This window comes from Prionailurus viverrinus, chromosome D4 (assembly GCF_022837055.1).
Source record: "Prionailurus viverrinus isolate Anna chromosome D4, UM_Priviv_1.0, whole genome shotgun sequence".
Lineage (NCBI taxonomy): Eukaryota > Metazoa > Chordata > Mammalia > Carnivora > Felidae > Prionailurus > Prionailurus viverrinus.
This window is the reverse complement of record NC_062573.1, coordinates 5,272,382-5,290,414: the sequence shown is the minus strand read 5'-3', so window position 1 is coordinate 5,290,414 and position 18,033 is coordinate 5,272,382. Positions and strand designations below refer to the sequence as shown.

The 18,033-nt window shown below is 37.8% G+C and overlaps 1 protein-coding gene across 3 annotated transcripts in view; it reads right to left on the bottom strand.

The window, feature by feature from the left end:
• LOC125149975 (sterile alpha motif domain-containing protein 1-like) overlaps positions 1 to 18,033 on the bottom strand; it is a 79,416-nt gene that overhangs the window by 12,976 nt on the left and 48,407 nt on the right. Inside the window, exon 2 of one of the 3 annotated variants that reach the window (XM_047829208.1) lies at positions 586 to 675. The exons of the other annotated variants lie outside the window; for them this stretch is intronic. Within the exon in view, the coding sequence (XP_047685164.1) occupies positions 601 to 675 (75 nt within the window). The 3' untranslated portion in view covers positions 586 to 600. The remainder of the gene's footprint in view (positions 1 to 585; positions 676 to 18,033) is intronic. 3 annotated transcript variants of the gene reach the window in all.

Here is an 18,033-nt window from a genome sequence, read left to right as displayed (position 1 = left end):
TTTTTTTAAATATGAAAGCACAAATATACAAAAATGTTAAATAATTTGTCTATGATCATACACCAGCAGAGCCATCTCTACAACTGGGATTGGGTCTCTAGCATTTTCCAACTCACATTACTGTGGCCATGAATAAATCAAAGAGCAGGTGTATATTTAATTTTGCACGGTAATCTTTAAAAGCTCAGCCTGGAGTGCCTGGCTGGCTAAGTTGGTGGATGTACAACTCTTGATCTCAAGGCTGTGAGTTCAAACCCCACACTGCATGTGGAGCCGACTTAAAAAAAAAAAAAAAATTAATTAAAAAAAAATTCAAAGCTCAACCTGAAATCTAGTCCTTCCTTTATACCACAATCAAACATGAAGTAGTACCTAATTGTACATGCCTCAGTGGCTATTTATTTTCTTCCCACTAAAAGGCTGTGATAGCATCAGGCTATTTGAAATTTACATATCTTATTGTGACAATTCTGATCAAAAGGAAAAGGGAGCAATGAATGTGCCAAGAAACAGTTAAGTATTCAAGTATTCTCTATCCTTCCGTGCCCAACGCAGCACACTTAACTCTGAAGGGTAAGCCAGCACCTTGGTAAACAAACTTCAAAGGGTATCTTTGGTTCTCAAAAGACTTTTTGTTGCCGTTGTACAGAACAGAGCATGGCAAAGAAACTGTATCTGGAAAGAGAATGGACATGATTATTTTTCTTAATTAGTTAAGCTTGCAAAACCACCTCAGAACCTGCAATCTAGTTATAAGCAAACAGTCATTTGGTGTTTTAAAAATCACCAATTTTAAAACAAATAGAAGTCATTCTTCACCTTGGCAAAATAAACAATTGGTTTAGTCTCAAAAAAATGCATATCTTCACCAAGTATTATGTCAATACAGAAAAACTTTTCATATGTAACAGTACTAAAAATTAAGAAACAGATTAGATCCTTTAGTAATATAATAATTTAATTTCTAGACTCTTGCCAACACTCATTCTCCTCTTTCTGGCATCCTCTGCCACAGTTGAAACTGTGTATCTAGGTCAGAAAAGACAAGTAGCTTTTCAGAACAGTTCAATATCTTTGGCACAAGTGTTGATATTATAATTCAATCCTTTCACAAACTCCTTTTAAAATACACTATGATGTAAATCACAAGATTAGTACTGTACAGACAGTAGTCTAATATTTAAGAAAGCCACTGAAACAAATACTTTAAAATGCTAGATTTAGAAAACTGATACAGGGGCGCCTGGGTGGCTCAGTCGGTTAAGCGTCCGACTTCAGCTCAGGTCACGCTCTCGCGGTCCGTGAGTTCGAGCCCCGCGTTGGGCTCTGGCCTGATGGCTCAGAGCCTGGAGCCTGCTTCTGATTCTGTGTCTCCCTCTCTCTCTGCCCCTGCCCCGTTCATGCTCTGTCTCTGTCTCAAAAATAAATAAAACGTTAAAAAAAAAAAAAAAAAAGAAAAGAAAACTGGTACAGGTCGTGAGTTTGAGCCCCACGTTGGTGTAGAGATTACTAAAAAGTAAGCAAATAAACCAAAAAACAAAACAACAAAACTGATAGAGGTAATGAGCTACACAACAATATAAGGTAGGCAATACAGTGTAATTCATATTAGAGCAATGGGTTTAAGGTAAGAAGATCTGCCTTCAAATTCCAGCTCTGCTACTAATAAACTGGCCAATTTTGAACAAATCTCAACCTCTCTGAGCCTCAATTCCTTCAGTTATAAAGTAAAAGGGTTAGACTACACCTAGATTACTTTTTATGTACTGTCTTTAAACATGATTCTGTAATAAAAACAAAAATCTACAAGTACATTTTATATGAGACAGATTAAACTTAATCCTTAAAAGTTTATGTTTTTACAATGTAATCATATTTTAAATATTGTCGATAAAACTAAAAATGAGATAGGTGAGAAAATTTGAACATGGAGTAATTTGTCAACATTATGGAATTAGTTCTAGAGGATGATAATGGTATTATATAGGTTTCTCTTGGTGGGGATATTCATATCTAATTTGAGAGATATTTACAGATGAAATTATATGAAAATCTGGGATTTTCTTCAAAGTAATGTAGTTGAGGGATAGTGAAGTAAGACTAGACTTATGTTGATAATTACTGTAAGCTGATGACGGGTTATCCATGGTTCAAGGGGGGTTCTCTCTACTTGCGTATGTTCAAATATTTCCTTATAGAAATTTAAGAAAGGTTTTTAAACACGAGCACATTTATCAAGAATCTAAACAGCCAATTTTCAATTTACCAGTAGTAAAATGAGATTTTCATGTCATATTTTCTTCAGGCACAACATATCTGCTTTAGAGAATCCGTATTAACTGCACAAAACTAGAAATATAAAACCATCTTGGGGAGCAATTTAGTAATAACCAACAGTCAAAGATGTGGGTATCCTATAAACAATAATACTATTTTTTTCTTTTTTATAAGTTTTTATTTCTGGGGTGCCTGGGTGGCTCAGTCAGTTGGGCATCCGACTTCGGCTCAGGTCATGTTCTCACGGTTTGTGGTTCAAGCCCTGCATCGGGCTCTGTGCTGACAGCTCAGAGCCTGGAGCCTGCTTCGGATTCTGTGTCTCCCTCTGTTTCTGCCCCTCACCTTTAGTTATTACTAAATTAATATATATAATATTATATATAATATATATTAACATATATTAACATATGTAATAACATGTATTAACATATGTTATATAATATATATTACATATATGTTATGTATATGTATGTAATGTATATATACCTACATATAACGTATATGTATATGTATAATATATATGTGTTAGCATATGTAATTACTAAATTAATATAACCTTTAGTTATTACTAAATTATGCCTCTCTCAAAAACAAATAAATGTAAAAAAAACAATTTTTTTTAAGTTTTTATTTCTTTTGAGAGAGAGCACACATGCACAAGCAGCAGAGGCACAGAGAGAGAAAGAGGAAGATATAATCCCAAGCAGGCTCTGCACTGTCTGCCTGATATGGGGCTCAAACCCACGAACTGTGAGATCATGATCTCAGAGAGTCGGACACCTAACCGACTGAACCACCCACCCAGGTACCCCAACAATATTCTTTCTGGTTACAGTTACATTATCTAGAGAAACTCCAACACAAACACAGGTAGACAGGTTTAAATCAATGTTCAATGCAGCACTTTTTATAATCACAAAACACTAGAAAACTAAATGTCCATCAACAAGAGAATGGAGATATAAACTGCAGTTAAAGAATTACAGTGATACATTTCATCATTTCTAAACCCACAACAATGTTGGGTGGAAAAGCTAGCTGCAGATGAAGTATAAAGTGATTCCTTTCATGAAAGCTTAAAAATGCATAAAATAATGTTATATATAATTTATGGGTACACACGCACACAATTTTTAGTATAAAAATCATTCAAGGTAATGACAAACAAAAAATTCAGTAGTGGTTATTACTGGGAAAAAGAAGGAACAGAATACATACACAGTATGTATCTGAGTACTACTTCTTGGGAAAAGAATCCACAGCAAATTTGGAAAAAGTGAAAAGTTGTGTGTGGTGAGTACACATTATTTATTATATTCTGTCTATATGCCAGAAACAATTTATAATTTCCAAATGTTTTCTTTTAATGTTTCTTTTATTTTTTGAAAGAGAGAGAGACAGAGCACGAGCACAGGAGGCAGAGAGAGGGGGGACACAGAATCCGAAGCAGGCTCCAGGCTCTGAGCTGTCAGCACAGAGCCTGATGAAGGGCTCGAACTCATGAACCATGAGATCATAACCTGAGCCCAAGTCAGATGCTCAACCAACTGACCCACCCATGCGCCCCTTTTATTTCAAAATGTTTTTAAAATTATGCCCACATATGTAATACTCAGAAACAAAAAGGAACCTTGGTCCTCTTACACAGAAAATTATTTTAGCTGTCTTAGCCCTTGGGGATTACATTTTTCAATTTAAACCAAATATTGCTAGTGAATAAAAGATACAAAAAGTTCCCCCAACAAAGAAGATTATGAAGTGTGTGTGTATATTTAAGTGGAACAAGACATATTCCTACACAGATTTACCCAGGGGAATAACCAGACTTTCAAAGTATTAGAGAGTATAGGCTAAAGTCACTGTCAGTGTTTGAAGGTCTCAAACACTGCAGGGGGTAATACTGCTCAGAAACATTCTAATTCTAAATAAAAGACCAAGTAGTACTTTTGTTAGGGCAGAACTATGGAAACCCTAATACATTTCCCAAGTCCCTATATAACCTGGCAAAATTCAACCTCCAAGTTCTGTCTTCTCGGAAGGTTTTGTCAGGATTTGATTATAGGCTTTGTTATGGGAAGGCTCAGAGTAGGCTTTAACTCTAGCGCAGAAGCCAGAAAATCTTTTCTTACAGGGCCACACAGTAAGTTTTTTTTGTTTTTTTTTTTTTTAAGTTTATTTTTGAGAGAGAGAGAATGAGAGGGAAGGAGGAAGAGAGGGAGGGAGGGAGAGAGGGAGGGAGGGAGGGAGGGAGGGAGGGAGAGAGAGAGAGAGAGAGAGGGAGGAAACACACACACGGGAGGGGCAGAAAAGGAGGGAGACAGAGAATCCAAAGCAGGCTCTGCATTGTGATCGCAAAGCCCAATATGGTGTTCGAACCCATGAACCATGAGATCACCACATGAGCTGAGGTGGGACGCTCAAACGACTGGGCCACCCAGGTGCCCCCCACATAGTAAATCTTGTAGGCTTGCCAGGCCTACAGTCTGTGTGCAACTATTTAACTTTGCCAATCCTTGCTTTACCTCACGGTCTTTCTAGTGTTCCACCCACACGCCCAGTGTTGATCAGGACTCTCTCTCAGTTCTGCCTAGGCCAGAGCTCCAATATCCCACAGCTGTACAACCTCTAGCATCTCTGTTTCATTCCCAGCTTTGGGGCAGCCACTCTGATAAACCTTCCAGCTTTTCTCCCCCATGGACAGCCCGACTCTTCACCAATAATTCACAAGGAACCCACACAAAAACATTTGGGAGCCCCTCCCAGAGAGCTCCTCTTCTCCAGTGTCCTGCCCTAAAGATTCTAGCCATTTTAGCTGCCCCAAATTCTGATTCAACACAGGCTACCATGTTCTGCTTGGATTCCAGCTCAAGAAATTGTTCTCAGGCAGAAAGCAGGGGCAATTGTGGGGCTCATTTTACAAATTTCAAGATCAGAGGCCTGTTGTCCAAAGCCGGAAAGAGTTGCTTCACATATTTTGTCAAGTTTCATGTGTTTTTATAATTTTTTTTTAACATTTATTCATTTTTGAGAGACAGAGAGAGACAGAGCATGAGCGGGGAAGGGGCAGAGAGAGGGAGACACAGAATCTGAAGCAGACTCCAAGCTCTGAGCTGTCAGCACAGGGCCCGACGCGGGGCTCGAACTCACAAACTGCGAGATCCTGACCTGGGCGGAAGTCGGACACTCAACAGACTGAGCCACCCAGGCGCCCCTAGTTTTGTGTTTTTTAATGACAGAAAGGCCAGTCCAGAACCAGATACTCCATCAAAGCCAGAAGTAGAAGTTGTAATCAATAAATATTCTAGTTTCTATTATATATATCAAGACCTGTACTGGCACATAGCTAAATATGAAGCAATGGTATAATCCAAAGGGCATGAGGGTGAGAATAACTAGCCATTTATTCATTTATCCATCCATCCATCCATCCATCCATCCATCCATCCATCCATCTATGCATGCAACAAATACTTACTAAGCATCTTATTGTACCAGGAAAGTGCTGACTTTATGTCTTCAAGCCTCAGTATTAGCACAGCCTACATTAGGACCATAACCTGCCCTGCCAATCACCCAGGTTTTAGGAAAAAGATAAGTTGAGAAAATGCATATAAAAGCACTTGACAGAGGCCTACACAAATACACATTATTTCTGTGATGGCAACAATCATACCCTTATTAATAAAGCACAAGTTCTCTGTGTACACTTGCCCAACAGCAGAAACATGAAAAAGGATGGCTGTGAAAGAGCAGGATATGTGTGTGTGCACATGCATGTGCACCCATGCTCTGGAGGGGAGGAGATTTCAGAATTCAAATCTGCCAGGGAACAAAGTGCATATATAAAAGTGACAGGAGATATGGGTACCTGCCATACAAACGCTTGTGACAAGATAACTGAATAACAGAACTGAATTTAAGTGAAGTCCCTTTTTGAAATTTAAAACCAAAATATAGAAAAAATTATCTTTGAAAATGTTTTATTGCAGAATGCTTTAATACAAATTTCTTTAAACTTTATTCCAACTATTTTAAAATTCAAGAATAAAAATAATTTCTACTATAAATAATATATTCATATCACATCCTTTTAATAAAATGGATCAGAATGGTCATAATCATTTTCTCACCAATAGTCATTATTCAAAAAAAAATTTTTTTTTTTTTTTGGGGGGAAACATGTAATAAGGTCCAGAGAAAAGGTAAATCATTCAAGAAACATATAGGCTGGTGAGAGTTTAGGGAAAAATCATGACAACAGACCAGTGATCTCCACTCGGGTAGCTGAGTTAGCACAGATGTGAATCTAGCTTTTAACAAGGGTTTATTTTCTATTGGGGTTAGGGATGAGCAATGAGTAGTCACAAACATCGTAAGCTACATTCTTCCTTCTCTGTTGTCCTACTACTGTAATCTCAGGCCTTTAAATAAATGTCAGCTGTAATGTTAACAGATATTGGCATACAAAATAAGAAAAACAAACAATTCCTTAAAGACACAGAAGTGTTGACCATAAAATAAATTGTATTTGAATATGTTAAAATGAAGAAATTTGGGCATCAAAAAACACCCTAAAGAAAGTGAAAAGCGAAGTCACATATTGAAAAGACTTTTGGAATACATACCTCCAACAAAAGTACCAAAAACATATAAAGACAACTTAAAATCCAAAAGAAAACCACAAACAAGCTAGGCGAAAGAAAAAACAAAATAAAAAAAAAAACAGAAGTCATGAACAAGCATTTCACAGAAAAAAAAAAATCACAAGACCAATAAAAACATAATACCATTTCTACCCACTGAAGCTGCAAAAATTTAATCTGAGAATTCCAAGGGTTGGAAAGGATATATTCATAGAGACTTTCATAGATTGATAGTGGGAAAAAAATGTTTGGCATAATGTCTACAAACTGAATAATCCCATGTTCATTACCCAGGGTTTTATTCCTCAGTATACATGGAAAGAAACTTACGCACAAGAGACATGTATTAAAATGATCACAGCAAAACTGTTCATAGCAGCAAAAACCTGGAAAACAAGGAAAATGTCCATTCACAGGAGAATGAATGAATAAACCATGTTACATTAATGTAATGGATTATTCCCAGCAAAGTAAAGGAACTACAGTGACATGCAACAACGTGGATAAATCTTAGCAATGCAACATTAAGTAAAAATATTAAGTCTCAAATGATTACACATAGAATGTCTTTTTTGTAAAGTTACAACCAAAATAAAAATATACACTTTCTAAGAATCCATAAAGATGTGATGAAGCTATACAAAATCAGAAAACTAGAGAATTCAGGCTGTGAGGTCTGGGTGAAGGGGGAGGAATGGGGTTGGGGAACCTAAAAAGTCAGATGTAGATTATTAAGGATCTATCCTTTTGTTCTGGTAGTAGGTTCACAGGGGCTTATTAAGTTTTTAAATATAAATTAAAAACAGGCTATATGTGAGCTAATAAGAGCATGCCCTAAACAAGGATTATGGCTAATCCACTATCTAATTCTATCCACAGTATATCCAATTTTTTACTTTATTTTATTTTATTTTTTTAATGTTTTTAATTTATTTTTGAGACAGAGAGAGAGAGAGCATGAGCAGGGGAAGGGCAGAGAGGGGGGAGACACAGAATCTGAAGCAGGCTCCAGGCTCTGAGCTGTCAGCACAGAGCCCAACGTGGGGCTCCAACTCAGAGTGTGATCATGACCTGAGCCGAAGTCGGATGCTCAACCGACTGAGCCAATCAGGCACCCCTATATCCAACTTTTTAAAAAGCTTCCAAGCCTATGTTAACTAGAGCCTATGCTGACTAAACTGAGTTTTCGTCTTCTTGATTGGAGTATAACTTTTTTTAAGTCAAATCTACTCAACTGTAAATAGCTGTTATTTTTCCTAGTGTGGTAACTTTAAAAATATGAATTGCTGACATAGTATCCTAAGTTATTATGCCAGTTATTATGTCTAAGTCACATACTATGATTGTACTCCTGGCACACCCAATACAACGATATTCATGAAACCGCAATTTAGTAAGTACTCTTAGCTTGCTACATACTGGAAAGGGAACAAAAACTTCCATGATCCATAGAAAATACCCTTGCATTTTACAAAATGACTTGTTTCTCGCCTAACCCTTAAAATATAGATGCCAACTCAAAAGAGTCTCATAACTCATAAATGACACTTTTAAGTCAACCTCGGTATTTCTTCCACAAACTTCTGTTCGGGAAAAGAGCAAGTGCAAAAATTTTTCCTTAATGCAGATTTTCTCAGCTATCAGAAATCTTAAACTTAGGGTTTTCATAACAATGCAACCATTTAAGTGTCTACGTATATATTTAACATTCAAAAAAATAAGACTGTAAAAACAATTTGTTCTACTCAATTTGCGCATTTTGTAATTTCCAGCTAATATGGTTTTTAAACTCCACATTTACCTACCTCTAACACAGGTTCAAGAGGAAAACAGCACATAAATAACTGACAAACACACATGAAAAATGATATTCATATGTAAAAGAGGTCCCCTTCTCTATTGTTTCTCTCTCTTGTTTCAGTGGGGGGGGGGGGGGGAGACAAACTTCAAACTTCTGAAATAATCTATTTATTAGCTGGAAAGTTTTAAGTTGTTTAACCATTTGGGTAATAACACTAAACCAAAAAAGTGAGAGAGAAAGATAAAAGGGGAACGACCAAGGAACACAAGTAATAATGTGAAAAATGAACTGTTATTTTATGAAGTGTTATTATTCACCTGTCAAACACTCCCAGATCTAGGTTTTCCAGGGTAGAGCATTCACATCACTATCAAGGATGTTACTCTCAAGTAAGTAGGATTAGAACATTAAAGGCAATATAGAAATAGGAACATTTCCTACCGGCATTATCATTAGGCAGATAAGACACCAACTAGTGAATAAACTTGTGTCTTAATACACACTACCTTACAACATTATACAAAACAATTCTCATAAAGCGATTATACAAAGTAAATTCAGCATCACACACAATCCTGTGTGATTCAAAGTCTCATCATCTGACAGATGGAAAAACAGACTCATAAATTTAAGAACCCTTACAAGATCACTCAACTAGTAAATGGCAGCAATTAAATGCAAACTAGGGACACCTGGGTGGCTCAGATGGTTGAGCCTCTGACTTCAGCTTAGGTCGTGATCTCACGGTTTGTGGGTTTGAGCCCCGCGTGGGGCTCTGTGCTGACAGTTCAGAGCCTGGAGCCTGCTCCAGGTTCTATGTCTCCTTCTCTCTCTCTCTGCTCCTCCCCTACCTGCACTCTGTCTCTCCCTCTCTCAAAAATAAATAAACATTAAAAAATAATAATAAATGCAAACTCAAATCTACTGACAGACTTCGATTTACAAAAAACTAAATGGAAAAAAAAATAGAATATAAGTCAGGAGACCAGGGCTATCTAGTGTTGGAATGGCTACAAAGAGCCACAGAGACCTTTCCCCTGGCCCTGTGGATTCTACTTCCTGAAAAATAATACCTCCCACCCTAAGTGCTTCACAAGGCTACTCTGAGGATCACAGACTAACAGTTGTGCAAAGACTTTGGAAGTTACAGTGTTATATAAACAGGGAAGATGACCCTTCCAATCTAACCAATGACAGTGAGTCGTGAACTCAAGGGACAGCAACACAACACCATGAGCTTGTGACTGGTGTTTTTTTTTTCAGTCTGCAACAAATTCTGCAGTTCAAGAAGAATTCAGACTAAGTCTCAATTATTCAGTGTGTGATTCATAAATGGAAAAATACAACCACTGGGTTCATTTATCAAAATTTGATAGTTTATCAAGACAGGAGAGCAGAATAAATTCTCTCTTGCCTAAAAAGGCCTCCTCAATCCCTATCAGTAATAATGATGAGGCCACAGTAATAACAGCAATGCTTGCTATATGCCAAGGATTTGGCTAAGCATTTTACATGCTTTACTTCATTTAATCCTCAAAAACCCTCTGTAGGAGATGTGATTATATCAATTTTACAGAGGAAATAGTCTAGAAGAATGATTAATTTATCTGAGATCAAGCAGCCAGTCAATGGCAGTCAGGATTCGAAACAGACAACCTGTCTACAGAGTCGACAACCTGCAGCTCCTCATGACTCATTCTGCTCTGAAGCAGCCACCAAAAAAGCCCACTCATCTCAAAGGCTACCTCTCCAGGAAGCCTTCCTTCATCCAAGCCTAAAACCAATTCTCTCACAAAGCACCATTTCATTCCTTCTGTAGTGACACCTCTATCTGCCTATCTTATACAGTTATGAAAGAACAAATGCAAAAATCTATGAACATTATTATGAATCTTGACATACATATACATACATACACACGCATATGTGCATAGAAGAGCAAACATGTAACTATCTGAGTCTTGAGTGCTTCCACCCTAAAGAACCATCCACATCAAGACCATTTTGAAACTAAACAAGAATGTCTTCAAACATTCTTAACAGAGACATGAAGTTATTTGCCCTGTACCATAGGGTGAGTGACAGAGCCAAGATATGAATTCATGTTTATTTACATAGTAACTTACATTACTCAGTCAGCTGCCTGATTCTTAGTACTATCTACATTGCTCACCTAATCATTTAGCCTCTCAGATCTTAATTCATGTTTAATTTTTTTAAAATTTTTATTTATTTTTGAGAGAGAGAGAGACAGAGCGTGAACAGGGGAGGAGCCAAGGGAGGGAGACACAGAATCCAAAGCAGGCTCCAGGCTCTCAGCTGTCAGCACAGCCCAACACAAGGCTCCAACACACAAGTCAAGAGATCCTGACCTGAGCCGAAGTCGGATGCTTAACCAACTGAGTCACCCAGGCGCCCCTCAGATCTTAATTCTTAAGGATGAAGGTGGGGTAGGGACCAGGCCATGTCAATCTCATTTGCTACTGAATCAACAAATATTTACTGTAGCAAAATTATAGAAATTAAGTACATTGTTGGTAATGTTTAAAACTCCATGAGAGAAAAAGCCTTCAGCTTCCAAGGGAGATTCTGGACTACAGGTTTTCTAGAGCACAAAGTCAGGCCTACTCCCTCCCTATCCTGAATAACAATGAGAAAAAGAAAGGATTTCTAAAATCTGATTTCCCAATTTTGCTGAAAATTAGACTCAAGCATGCTTACTCAGTAACCTATTCTCAGAAATAAGATGCTTGGGGTACCTGGTGGCTCAGTCGATTAAGGGTCCAACCCTTGATTTTGGCTTAGGTCGTGATCTCGGAGTTCCGTGGGATCAAGCCCCTGGTCTGTGCTGCCAGCACGGAGCCTACTTGGAATATTCTCTCTCTCTCCCTCCCCCCCAACCCATCTCTCGTTCTCTCTCTCAAAATAAATAAACTTTTAAAAAGAAAAAAAGAAAGAAGATGCTTACCTCTTGGAATAAAATTTTCAAAATACCACCCTTAACTTCTTAAACCCTTTACCTTCACTAGGCCCTCAGCTTAGACAGCGCCTTCTGCACATAGCCTTCCCTGATCTTGAACTCTGCCTCTTCCTAACCCTTTGCCCAACCTGGACTGAATTAATTAGCCCTCCCATATTCTTCCACTACACTAGCGTTGCCTTATGTTGCACAGCTTACCAGTTCTGTAACTACATGATCCTTGAAGGCAGATACTATGTTTTGCTCTCTACTGTATTCCTTGTATATAACACAGTACCTGGACAGTAAACTCTCAAATATTTGTCAAATGAATAAATGACTGATGACCCAATTATGACTCTGTCTTGGTACTTTTGTGGGAGGCATATGAGAAACCTCTTCATCATTCTCCATAGCTGTAGCGTGAACTCGTTAACTTAGACAATCTTGCCATAGGGTTGTCTCTCTACTGGGCTCTGTTCAAGCAGGTGCTATGACCACAGTTACTGTGCACCCTTTGCTTGCTGGGAAGTAAATTAAAGCTTATAAGGGTGTACTTCAACTGAGATGCTGACTGCAATTCATTCTACAGGTGCTTTATTCCCAGATAATTCACTTGAAGGACCTGCTCATATAAACAGCAAACACTGCCACCACAGCATACACAATTACATGACCTATCTTGTGAAATGATCACCTTGGCAGTTACTTCATTTTTGATCCTCCGTGCTCCACAGCGTGTACAAGACACTTTACATTAATCATCTGATTTTCTATTTGCATCAGCCCATGATCAGTCTCCATTTTAAGGTTCCTCGGTTGAGGAAATGAAACTCACAAGGATAAATCTATAATTTGAACCCAAATCTGTTAGGTGCCACAAACCTGTGGATCTCTACACTAAAGTGTCTTCAAATAAAAGATACCTGCCTTGATTGTTTCATAAGGTATGGTCAGTTAAACAACTAAAAATTGAGCTAAAGGGGTCAGAAAGAAACAATCATCCAAGAACTTAAAATGTAAGATGAGGCTTTCCATTCAGCTTTAAATAGATTCAAACTCAATTCAAAAGATAAAAGGCGCTTCAAGAACCAAAACTGTCAAGGCTCCTGGGTAGCTCAGTCAGTTAAGCATCTGACTTCAGCTCAGGTCATGATCTCACAGTTCAAGAGTTGGGAGCCCTACGTTGACAGCACAGGGCCTGCTTGGGATTGTCTCCCTCTCTCTCTGCCCCTCCCCCACTCTCTCCAGTGCATACGTTCTCTCTCAAAATAAACTTAAAAAAAAAAATAATCAAAATTGTCATAATGAGAGTTATACAGTCTTAAATGAGGCTATCATGAGAACATTTAAGTCACTGTTAGAAGCTGAGCTTTTTTCGAAACAGTTAATCAAAACGATGAGTACAAGGATAAACTGACCATCTGTTAACAGGGTGGTTAAAGGTTAGGAAAGCAGACCAGAAGAGAGGAAGAAAGAAAAAAAATCTCCTATTCCAAGAAAAATGGACCATATGCGAAGTTGTTCCCTTGCCAATTTACAGAAAACACAAAGAATATGGAAAATAGGAAAAATGTGACAGTATTTACAAGAATTTTCTTTTTTAAAAAAAGCTGCCAATTAAAACAAAAGGTTCAAATCATTAGTAGAGACCACAGAACATCTGACATACAATCTAAAAAACTGCACTATGTGTTTAGTTCCTCTAGACTTAGAGTATGTTCACTGAAAGGCAATTTCTCTAGCAAAATCATTCCAATAATGCATATCTACAAGATTTTTAATACAGTGACTAACGTTAAACCTCACTTAAAATTACAATTAGCTACTTGCTGCCAGTAAAGGCATTTGGTTTAATGCTGAACTATTCTAACCTTAAAAGAAATACATAAGTGGTGTCCATTCTTAAATCATTTCCCTTTCTGCTTTATGACAATATTTGAAGACACTGGCATTTTAATATTGTAAATCCACAATGTTTCTCTGACATGTGTTTGCTTTTCTATTTCTTAAAAGATTAATGAGCCCTCACTTAAATGCATTCCCAGTCCATCAGTCCTGATGCTTCAATGGCTTTATACAATTTCCCTTGGAAAAAAAGCGGTTGTTTTTTTTTTTTTTTTTTTTTTTTTTACTCTTCATACCTATGGCAGAAGCTTAGTTAGCATCCTGAGGTTACACTCCATTTCCCGAAGAGACCGTATTAAACAGAACCCAGAGATGTTTCTAAATTCAGCAACCAGTACAATTCCTACATCTTTCCTATGACATATTTACAGCTCCCTCCTACGATACACTGTTTTGTCACAGGTTTAACAATACCTCCTTCCCTCTCTTCTGACTACAGATTCTTAACATGGAATGCTTTCTTCACTATTATTGCTACTGACAAAATGAATTAACTGAGGAACAGATTAGAAATGATACGTAATATATAATCACAAAAGTGATGCAATGGGGAAATGACCTAAGTGAATTACATAGCTTTATATACATTAACACAACTTCAAAGGTTTAATATCCCCTACACCTAGGTGCAGAGGTATGAAACAATAATTTGGTTCATACTACTTACCCTATACTCATTCTACTGGTAACTAGGATTGTGATTACTATAATCATTGGTTATAGGATTGGTTACTATAATGTACATCATCTTATTCAGTAATAACAAGAATAAAATGATGTCGAATACTTAAATTGTGCTTACTCTGTTCCAGCCATTGTTCTAAATACGTTGCATATATTAATTTATTTAATCCTTACAATTATGAGATAAGTACTATGATTATTTCAAATCCACAAATAAGGAAACAGGCTTTGAAAAGTTAACTAATGGACAGCATAAGTAAGGAAGTGATAGAGCCATAACTGAAACTGAGGTTGGAATATGGAGTCAGGACAAGCTCTTACCCTCTAAGTAATACTTTCTGCTTTCATTATAGCACCCCCACCCCCAACTTCTCTTCCAAGACTCCACTCCCTGTCACCTAAAAGACAGAGAAGAGGAATTTATGGCTCTCCCTAATGAGGCCCCACCTCACATACAACCTTATCTCCAACATTTACAATCTTCAGCTAGAGCCAATCAACGGTGCTGCCATCTCCAAAACCATTATCCATGCCTTTCTTCATGTGATTTGGCCCTGCCTAAAACAGCCTCTACAATTCTCTACCCTCAACAAATTCTGCCTGGGGTTCAGACAACATTCCACCTCCTTTCCAGGACACTCTTTGACACTTCCAACGAATTGTGAGATTCCCTGCACATAAACTCTTTCAGTAATTACTGCAACCGATCACCATTTTAGCTAACAGCAATATACTGCCTCATTGCAACTTGAATGTTTTTGGCATGCTTTTCTCCAAACTATAAATTGAGGGTCAGAATTATTTCTCAAAATCTGATATCTGCCTCAGTCTGTAGCAGTGTTATACATATAACAGGAGCTGGATAAATACTGTTGAAAAAATGAATATAGGGGCACCTGGTTGGCTCAGCAGGTTAAGCGTTCAACTTAGGTTCAGGATCTCACGGTTTGGTTCATGGGTTTGAGCCCCACATGGGGCTCTGCACTGACAGTAGGGAGCCTACTTGGCATTCTCTCTCTCACCCTCTCTCTCTGCCCCTCCCTGACTTGCTCTTTCTTTCTCTCTCAAAATAAATAATAAACTTAAAAAAAAATGAATATACACTTTTCTCTAGTGACAGGCAGTAAGGCAAAGTGGGGAAAGTATAGGTGTTGATGTCTAATAGACCTGGATTTTCATCTTCCATTTGCTAACTGTTTGACATTGGCAAGTTGTTCTGAGTATTTCTATTCTCATCAGTACAAACAAAAATAAAACCTACACCCCACAGGGTTGTTATAAAATTTAAGTGAGAGAAAAAAGACAAATTACCTTCAAAGGAGAGGCAGACTGACAGCTCTCAATATGTACAATGGAAGCCAGAAAATGGAGAAATATCTTCAATGTGCTTAAGAAAGTAACTTGCAATATAGGATTCTGCATCCAAGGAATATATCCTTCAGAAATGAATGCACTTTCCAGAAAAGAAAAAGAAAGAAAAAAAAAAGTTTGCCACCAGCAAACTTTTAACACCTGTATTAAAAGAAATTCTAAAGGCTGTTCTTCCAGCAGAAAGAAAATTATCACAGATAAAAGATCGGACAGGAGAGGTGCCTGGGTGGCTCAGTCGGCTGGGTGTCCAACTTCGGCTCAGGTCATGATCTCACAGTTTGTGGGTTCAAGCCCCACGTCGGGCTCTGTGCTAAGAGCTCAGAGCCTGGACCCTACTTTGGATTCTGTGTCTCCCTCTCGCTCTGCTCCACCCCCATTCACGCTCTGTCTCTCTCTCTCAAAAATAAATACACATTAAAGAAAAAAAAAAAAAAAGATCGGACAGGAGAGGAGCAAAGAAAGTGATAAATACAGTTGACCCTTGAACAACACAAGGGATTATGGGTGCTGACCCCTTCCCATGCAGTAGAAAATCTGCATATAACTTTTGACTCCACCAAAATGTAACAGTAGTACTAAGAGCCCACTGTTATGCTGAAATGGCCCCAATAACATAAATACTCAATTAGCACATACTGCGTATGTTACAGGTATTATTGTACTCTTACAATGATGTATGCTAGAGAAAATATTATTTAAAAAATCATAAGGAAGAGAAAATACATTTACAGTACTGTCCTGTATCGAAAAAATCCACATACAAAGGGACCTACACAGTTCAAACCTGTGTTGTTCAAGGGTCAACTATAAATCCAAATTAATGTTAACAGTTCTAATGTTACAAAAAATAACAATACTGACTTATGGGGTTTAAACACATAAGTACACAGCTAATAACAACATAAAAGTTGAGATGAGGGTAGGGGCGCCTGGGTGGTGCAGTCGGTTAAGCGTCCGACTTCAGCCAGGTCACGATCTCGTGGTCCGTGAGTTCGAGCCCCGCGTCGGGCTCTGGGCTGATGGCTCAGAGCCTGGAGCCTGTTTCCGATTCTGTGTCTCCCTCTCTCTCTGCCCCTCCCCCGTTCATGCTCTGTCTCTCTCTGTCCCAAAAATAAATAAAAACATTGAAAAAAAATTTAAAAAAAAAAAAAAAAGTTGAGATGAGGGTAAAGGAAGTTAAAGTGTTCCAAGATGCATACATTGTCAAGATAAAGGATAATGGTACCAAGTAAAAATGGACTCTAACAACTCAAAGAGGCATGACAAGAAGCACCTGGCTGGCTCAGTCAGAAGACTGAGCATGCAACCTTTGATCTTGGGGTCGTGAGTTTGAGCCCCACATTAGGTGTAGAGATTAAATAAATAACTTAAAAAGATGCATGATGAATTTTCTTTAAAAAACCATCAAAAGAACTGAAAAAAGACTATACAACCTCCAAAGTAACCAAAGGGAAAAAGGTTATTTAAAAAGGCCCCAGTCTCCTTACCTTTTTGTTTTTTGTGTCAATGTCTTTTTTAGGAGTCCAGGTCAACTATCTTATGGAATGCCCCACATTATGATTTCTCTGATTACTTCCTCATTTCTGGCAATAATACAACCAGAGGTAATGTTACACAGTTCTTACTGCATCAAATCAGGAAATACTTGATGTCAGCTTGGTGATCCTAAGTTTAATCACTTGGTTAAGGTGGTAAATGCCAGGCAGGTCTCCACCGAGTAAAATTATTTTCCTTATCTAAATAGTAAGTAATCTGTGATGTGATACTTTAATACCGTGTGAATATCCTTTTTCCCTAACAATTTAGCAGTTTTAGCATTTACTAATGATCCCTGCCTGAACCAAATTACACTGGGGTATGCAAAAAGGTGATTTTCTAATTATATCATTCCTTTTACATTGATTTTTCTGGTCATCTTATGCAAAGAAGACCACAATCTTTCTCTCCACATCTTTCCTTCCTCCCCACCCTACTCATTATTAACTAATAGAATATTCTTAAAATTCAATTCCCATTAGCATCATTCTTTGTCATGCATACTCAAGTTGTATCCAATTTGGCCAGTAGCAGGCTTTACAAGCTTTGAACCTTTGAACCTGAACTGCTAGTCTTTGATAGCTCTCCTGATTTTTGGTACAAGATGTCACACAGTCAGCTAGCACTTTTCCTGTCCCATACCTGGAACCAGCTCCAAGGAACATTTCTCTAAGACTCCTTTTAGAGAGAAATAGTACTGAAAATTGAATTATCTGGGCACTGGGTATGCTTTTCTCTGCTGGGCCGGTGCTGGGCCCTTTCAGTAGACAGACCAAGTAAATGTATTTATTTTTTAAATCATAAGTTCATATTGATATTTCCATGTCAGATTTAACATTACAAGGTTTTTTTCT